General features: G+C 51.1%; 1 protein-coding gene across 1 annotated transcript in view; it reads left to right on the top strand.

The window, feature by feature from the left end:
- LOC127186485 (protein FAM89A-like) overlaps positions 1 to 7,045 on the top strand; it is a 12,697-nt gene extending 5,652 nt beyond the window's left edge. Inside the window, exon 2 of the mRNA XM_051142832.1 lies at positions 6,672 to 7,045. Coding sequence (XP_050998789.1) covers positions 6,672 to 6,932 — 261 coding nt within the window. The 3' untranslated portion in view covers positions 6,933 to 7,045. The remainder of the gene's footprint in view (positions 1 to 6,671) is intronic.
- The last annotated feature ends 940 nt before the right edge of the window (positions 7,046 to 7,985 follow it).

Raw genomic sequence — 7,985 nt, 5'->3', positions numbered from 1 at the left:
CTCGCCGAGCTATTCTGCCAGCCCAGCTCTGTTCCTTGTTTTTGGCTCTGTTTTCTTCTTGCAGGCCTGTAGATTCCAAGTCTTGCAGAAGGAAGGGGAAGTAATGTGCGTGCTCAGAGCAGCTGAGCTCCGTAGTACAGGCCATCTGTGGGAACCAGGCCCCTTCCAGCCAGAAGCAGGGAGATGGAAGGACACACTGAAGAGAAAATGTGAAAAGAGGATGTTTTACTGCCTGGCGGTGGTGGCGCATGTCTGTAATCCCAGCACTCAGGAGGCAGAGGCAGGCGGATCTCTGTGAGTTCGAGGCCAGCCTGGTCTGTAAAGTGAGTCCAGGACAGCCAAGGTTACATAGAGAAGCCCTGTCTCGAACCCCCCCCCCCCCAAAAAAGAAAAGAGGATGAGTTTTTGGTTTTTTGGTTTTTTTTTTCAAGACAGGGTTTCTCTGTGTAGACTTGGCTGTCCTAGACTCACTTTGTAGACCAGGCTGGCCTTGAACTCACAGCGATCCACCTGCCTCTGCCTCCCGAGTACTGAGATTAAAGGTGTGCGCCACCACACACACCTGGCTAAGAGGATGTTTTAATTCCTAGGCACGTAGGTGGCCAGTCCAGGTGTGTGAGGATGGTTTCACAAGTTTATGGGTAGAAAACACACATGCAGATGCTCCTTAGGACCCTCAGTTGTACTTAGGCATGTGGTGGCAGCGCACACATTTAATCCCAGCACTCAAGAGGCAGAGGTTAGCGGATCTCTGAGAGTTTGAGACCAGCCAGGTCTACACAGTGAGTTCTAGGACAGACAGGGCTATACAGAGAAACCCAGTCTCAAAGGCCAAAACAAACAAATGAAAGCCTGAGATGCTCAGTGAGACCCTGTCTCCAACAAACAAGTGAAAGTGCTACAATGGATAGATATAAAAATGCTTGTGCTCTGCCCAAAAGACTAGCAAAAGCTTCACAGGAGAAGGGTGGCGGGGCCTCTCCTGCCTGGCTGGTGGAGGCATGTGCACTCGGTTTGGAGAACAGTTTCACAGTGCACATGAAAATGAATGAGCACCTGCCCTTTGGCCTTGTAACTCCACTTCCTTAAAAACCTTTACAATGGCGTTTTAGCAAAACACAAGGGAAAGTTGTTGTGTGAATGGAGTCTCTCAGCCCTGAGCCCATGCGGAGGTTAGAAGAGCCTCAGGTGTTCCTCAAGTGCCGCAGACTTCTTGTTGTTGTTGCTGCTGCTGCTGACACAGGGTTTCTCACTGGCCTGGATCTCAGTGAAGAGGCGAGGCTGGCCAGCCACCCCCTGGGTCCCCCTCTCTCTGTCTCTCCAGGATTCTGTGTCACGGACTCCTGTACCACACCCAGCATTTTTGCACATGGGTTCTGGATCAAACTCAGGTCCTTGTCTGCAAAGCAAGCCCTCTCCTCAGGACTGGAGTGCTCCCCAGCCCTGCAAACCGTTTCTGAAGGGCCCGAGGGGCCTTGGACATTGCAGTTTGATGATCAGAGCTCTATGTCCCCACATGGTCATCCCAGAACTCCACAGGCACTGAGCTCACACTCCTGGACAAGAGGCTCTCCTTCCAGGTCCATCTCAGGGTAATGTCGCCTCAGGTTTGAGGCCTGGGGTTGGGGTGAGGTGGAAAGGACTTGTGAGTCTGCACCTCCCCAACCCTCCCCTCACCCCTCAACCCTCCCATCACCCCTCACCCCCCAACTCCCCAGCCCTCCCCTCACCCCCCACCTCTCCAGCCTTCCCCTCACCCCTCTCCTCCCCAACCCTCCCCTTACCCCTCAACCCTCCCCTTACCCCTCAACCCTCCCATCACCCCTCACCCCTCCACCTCCCCAACCCTCCCCTCACCCCTCACCCTTCCACCTCCCCAGCCCTCCCCTCACCCCTCCACCTCCCCAACCCTCCCCTTACCCTACACCTCTCCACCTCCCCAACCCTCCCCTCACCCCTCAACCCTCCCCTCACCCCTAACCCCTCCACCTCCCCAACCCTCCCCTCACCCCACACCCCTCCACCTCCCCAACCCTCCCCTCACCCACACCCCACACCCCACTTTGTGTTCTCCTCTTCACACAAGCGAGTATCAAGTCTCCTACATGATTGGGTACTATAGGTTTGTGTTGTTTGTTTTTTGTTTGGTTTCTTGCTGAGTTTTTTTTTTTTTTTTTTTTTTTTGTTTGTTTGTTTTGCTTTCTGTTTTGGTGTTTCAAGACAGGGTTTCTCTGTGCAACAACCCTGACTGTCCTGGAACTTGCTTTGTAGACCAGGCTGTCCTGGAACACCTGCCTCAACCCCCACCCCTGGATTAGAGGGACGAGCTACATAAACTTGCTACACCTGGTCTTGAGTTTTAATATATTACCCAGGCTGGCCTGTGAGTCATGATCAACTTGCCTCAGCCTCCTGAGTAGTTAGAATTACAGGTACACACCACAGTACTACACCCAACTGTAGGGCTTTAAAAAAAAAAAAAAAAAAAGCCAAATATTTATTTTAGGCTGAGTGTAGTGGTGCACGCCTTTAATCCCAGCACTTGGAGGCAGAGGCAGGTGGATCACTGTGAGTTTGAGGCCAGCCTGGTCTACATAGCAAATTCCAGGACATAGAAAGACCTTGTCTCAAACAAAACAAATCAATGCCTGAGAGTATGCACATGACGTGCACGTACCACATGATTTCGGGTGTGTTCCTGTGTGCATGTAGGTGCACATGTACTCGTACACACGTATAAGAAGGCCGGATGGTGAGTTCAGATATCTCTCTAAGTTCCTCCCACCTTTTTTTAAGACAAGCTTCTCACTGAAAGCTTGCTAATTTGGCGGGGCCAGCTGCCCCAGGGGCCCTGCCTCTGCCTACCCAGCTGGGATTACAGATGTGCACCTCCACACCTGGCTTTTACTTGAGTTCCGGGAACCCAGGTCGGCATGCTTCCTGGGCAAGGTCTTTCTCATCCTTTGCACAGTGACGTTTTAAACCTGTGGTTCTGTTCAGGTTGGCTTGTGACTCCAGGGGACAGCGGGCATTGCCTCCTGGACTCTCCTGTGACACCACCCAGTCTACCTGCTTTCCTCTTCCCACACCTGGCTAGGAGCAAGAGCATTTCCCAGTGCTTTGGTTTTGCTTTGAATCTTCACAGTAGTTGGGAAGAGGCCACTTTCATGTTTATTTTTGTAAATAAAGTAGAGCATTCTTGATTTTTTTTTTTTTTTTTTTGTCTTATTTTGAACCCTGAATGAGAAAAAAAATTATACTGTGGAGCTCAAGACACTGTGTTCGGCACACCATTGGGTGGAGGTTGTGGTCACACTGGCATACATAGCTAGGTAATACGCTTATTCTTGAAATAAAGGAATTAAAGACACCTCTTTTCTTCCTTCCTTTTATTTTTTATTTTTTGACAGGGTCTCACCATGTATCTATAGGTGGGACTCATCACAGATAACCACCTGCCTCAGCCTCCTGAGTGCTGGAATTAAAGCTGTGCCCTACCCATGCCTGGCTACAAGCGGCTTTTATAATTGTGGGTTTTATAAGTGAGATCAAAACTGATGTCACCATGCTTGCATGGCCATCTTCCTAGTCCTAAAAGGGTCCTGTTAAAGAGGCCTCTCAGGAGCTGGAGAGATGGCTCAGAGGCTAAGAACACTGGTTGCTCTTCCAAAGGTCCTGAGTTCAATTCCAGCAACTGTACGGTGGCTCACAACCATCTGTAATGTGATCTGGTGTCCTCTTCTGGCAGACACTGTATACATACTAAATAAATCAATCTTTTTTAAAAAGGAGTGCTGTCAGCAGAGGATGACGGTGAGCAATAATCATTCCAGCACTTGGGAGACAGAAACAGGTGGATCAGGAGTTCAAGGCATATTAAAAAAAAAAAAAAAAAAAGTAACTTTTATTCTCCTGGCTCAATTGTCTGGGAGACTTACTACCTCCTTCTGCTAACCTAGGCCTAGTCCTGGAAGCTTCTAGCTTCCGTACGATCTAACTTAGGCCTAGAATGTTTTCAGCCTCTGAGACTTTCTGCTTAAAGAACTCATCCTTATTTGTTCTTTCTGAGCTCTGGGCTGTCTGGTTCAACTCAGCTGATCTGGCTCAGACTCTTATCCCAGCTGATTTATTTAATCTGGCTTCTCTCTCACCCAGAATTGCTCTGCTTGGCCTCAAACTAATTCAGCCATCTGCTCTGATCTGAATTCTTCTCATTTTCTGGCCTGTTCCATCTTCACCTGAGTTCTCTCTCTGCAACCCATCTCTCTGTTACTGTCCTGGTAAAACTGGGACTCTAGTCTGTCAAATCTTCTCTGATTCATCACCTTTTCTGCCACTCAATTAGACATCACTTTCAAACATGGGAGCTTCCTGTTGTTTAGCCCTGGGGCACACACCCTCCTCGTCTCTATCCAGACCCCTCAGCAGAGAGCCTTCTTGGGGAGCCTGGGCTGGCCTACCTTGCTGCTCTTAAGCAGTGCCTTCTGATGCTGTGAGCACACAGCACTACCTGTAGGCCACCCGAGGCTTGTGGCTAGGGTTCTCACTGTAACATGACCAGGACAGATCTGTGTACTCTCTCAGTTATGTAGAGTCACCCATGCTGCAGGCTGTCCTCGCTAGAGTACCAGTGTCATTCACTTCTGTACTTCAGGGAAATTCTGCCTAGTGGGAGGAAGTTAGCCTGGTGCCTGGAACAGCTGCTATAGGAGCTGAGGCAGGTGTGATCCTGCACTCCAGCACTTAGGTGAAATCTACCTGTGCAAGGGCACGTGTGCGGTTGTGTAACAGGTGTGTCAGGACCGTGGGCACGTGTAGGGCCGTGTAACAAGTGTGTTGGGACCCTGTTGTGTCTCTAGGTGGGTCAATTGTTTCTAGGCCAGTGTCAACACCCAACGACAGGGCAGCTCTGTGAGTCATCCCTGTGTGACTGTGCAGGGAGGTCCAGTCAGTTCCTCTGCTTGCCACCCTGTGCTGGGTATGCCCTTGGGTATCTGGGGAGACTTCTCTCAGAAAAACCTGGCACCGTGAGTCTTGGGTGACATGAGGTCATGACCTTGTCATCCAACAGAGTTTAAGGACCCATGGAGCTCTCACTGTGGGCCAACCCCATGGGGCCCCAGAAGGTGAGCACAGAGCTCCTTTGGTCTTTCTGTGTTCTGTTCTTGACACAAAAAACAGAGTATAGTGTCTTTCCCTGATGGTAAGGCAGTGTCAGGGTGGGAGACTTGTGTCATGTGAGCCTCTTCTTAAGCAAACACAGGAAGGTGTAGCTTTGTCAAAGTTGAGCTGGGAGCAGGCAGGAGTACTTCAGCCAGTCAGGTTGTGCCCGTATCTGCAACAGAATCTTGGAACTTAGGAGCCACTCAGGGGAAGAATTTGGCCAGAGCATCCTAGTGAAAACAGCCCACAGGCTGTCTTGTCTTCTGATGATGCTATCGCTATGTGGCTCAGGCTGGCCTCACTCTCACAGTCCTGTTTCCCCAGTGCGGCATTGTCAGCCACGCTCTACCATGCCCGAGTGAGTGGACTGTGCCACAGGGTGGAGGCCACCTTACAGTATCTAACATGTGGTTAGGAAAGTGTGACATTAGGCTTGTTTGCATGTGGGTGGCCACACCTGTCATAGAGGGCTCTGCAGGATGACGCTGAGAGGTTGTGACTTTGTGTAACCAGGTTGCCTCTGAAATCCCATAGATAGCACTGGTGGGATGCCCTCCAAGAGCCTGAGGTTAGCATCCCAGCTCTGGCCCTGCTGGACTCCTTCCCTTTTCCCTGGGTGGTTTGGTGGCAGCTTTCATCTTGTCTGACCCTACAGGTAGCCGCTGTGCAGGGAGCAGGTAGTGCTTTCTCTAGCGTGGTTCTTGTCCTGTTAGAGGCCCAGGTGTGCAGGCTTTCCTGCAGTTCTGAGAGCCATCACCCTCCTAGGTTTGTAATTGCTGGGGCCCATGCTTTTCCGGACCTGGCCGCTTCTTGTCATGGGGCAGGCAGTGGGGAAGGAGGGAAGTGAAGATGAGCAAGCGCGTGACACTGCCACACACTCTTTGTCCCCTGACACTTGTTTCTGTGAAGCTTCCAGAAGCTGGTGTGAGGATACCCTCCAGTTTCTTCATAGTTCGTTGTCTTGAGGGGAGACCCCACCAACCCTGACTAGGAGAGTGATCATATGAACATGGATACCCAGCATGTGCCTGGATAACCCTAAGGCACATGGGGGTGCCACAGCAGGTAGCATGTCACTGACCAGTGAGATCCTGTCTGGCCAGGGGTAGCCTGCTGCCTAGGAAAGACAGAATATGGGGGTCTTGCCAGGGTTACAAAGAAATCACCTGTGGGTCTTCTCTGAGTCTGGGTGTGGGGACAGCAATGTCTGGGACTTGTCATCTACTGTGACACTAGCTGAGGTGCTCAGGACACGCACTGCTGTGTTTCACTGGGTGTGTCTGGAGCACCAGGGCGAATTCAGGAACGGACTCACCCACTCAGGTCTGAGGTGTGGCATGACACAGTGGAAGAGTGCGTCTACCTGGAACTCCGAAGCATCCTGCTGATACTGCCTCAAGCCTTTCTGAGGGAAAGAATGTGCTAGCCTAGGCAGATTGCTGGGTGGGTGTAAGATGAAATTCCAGCACTGACTTGGCTCTCAAACCCCCCCCCCCCCCTCCCTCAAGGTTGGCCTGCGACAACTGGACATATCCTTGCTCTGCCAATTGTACAACCTCTACGAGTCCATTCAGGAGTACAAGGGAGCATGCCAGGCGGCCTCCAGCCAGGACTGCCCTTGTGCGCTGGACAACGGCTTCTTCGACGAAGAGGAAGACTTCCAGGAGCATGGCTCTCTCCAGGAAGGGCAGGGCCGGGGCTCCCCCCAGGACCTGTCACTGCCTGCTGCCTGCCTCTCCAGCAGTGACTGGATTCTGGAGTCTATTTAGCCTCTGGAGGAGTCTGTCAACACAGGCTGACCGGCAGCATGCCTCTCTTCCTGCAAGAAAGTACTTCTGTCTCTTCAGGGTGGACAGTGGTGCCGCCTGTCTAACTTGTGGGTATGGGGTTTGTTGACACAGGGGGACAGCCTGCTTAGTTGGCTGCTGGGTCTTCTGAGTGACCTAGAGGCATGTTAGAATATCCTTGGTGCCTGTAGTAGCACCTGCCGGAAGCTATGACAAAGGGTTCCACGTGGAAAGCCTTCACCACAGGCGTTTCGGTGCGCGAGCTCTCAGCCAGCTTCTCTGTAGGTGGCTGGTGCAGTATGTCCTTTCTTTAGGAGTGCGCTCTGGCAGGTAAGATGTGAAAACCACTGTTTCTTGGCCCCAGAACCCCCAAGGCGAACCCCCAAGGCAGCCTGCATCTCTTCTTGCTGTCCCTGAGCTGGTTAGCCTCTTTGCTCAGATTTATTTGAAAGCTGCATCACTGACTTTCCAGGGGATTTGTGAGACTTTCTAGGAGGAGATATTCTGTCTGCCACACGGGTCAACCGCTTTTCTGCAACTACCAAAATGGACATCAGGCATAGGTGCAGGGGAAAACACGAACAAATGTACATTGAATGGAGGGAGGAAAGAAGACCCACCCGGGACAAGCTAATATTTGCCGCACTCGCTGTAAGATGGTGACTGTGGTTACAACTCTTGACTGTAAACTCCAGTGTTGGAAAGCAAGGCAGCCAAGCAGTAGTCACCTGAAGTCTTAATGCATGTATTAAACCACTGTACGGCTTTGGCCTTTATCCTATCAGCTGGCCATGGTGGTGTATGCCCGTAATCCAAGTGCTGAGGTGCAGGCAGGGGGCTCAGAAGTTCAAGGTCATCCTTGGCAACACAGAGAGTTCAGGGCCATCCTGGGCTACCCTTTCTCAAACAAAACAAAAATCTTATTCTGAGTTCAGACCTACAACCTGAATGTGGGTCCAATCTAATGCACATTAAAAGAAATTTAGGAGTCTTTGGCCATTAAATAAATTTTAAGGCAGATTAATTTCTCTGTTA

The sequence above is a fragment of the Acomys russatus genome, unplaced genomic scaffold (genome assembly GCF_903995435.1).
Source record: "Acomys russatus unplaced genomic scaffold, mAcoRus1.1, whole genome shotgun sequence".
In the NCBI taxonomy this organism is placed as follows: domain Eukaryota; kingdom Metazoa; phylum Chordata; class Mammalia; order Rodentia; family Muridae; genus Acomys; species Acomys russatus.
Note: the sequence above shows the minus strand (reverse complement) of the source record. Positions and strands in the feature narration are given on the sequence as shown.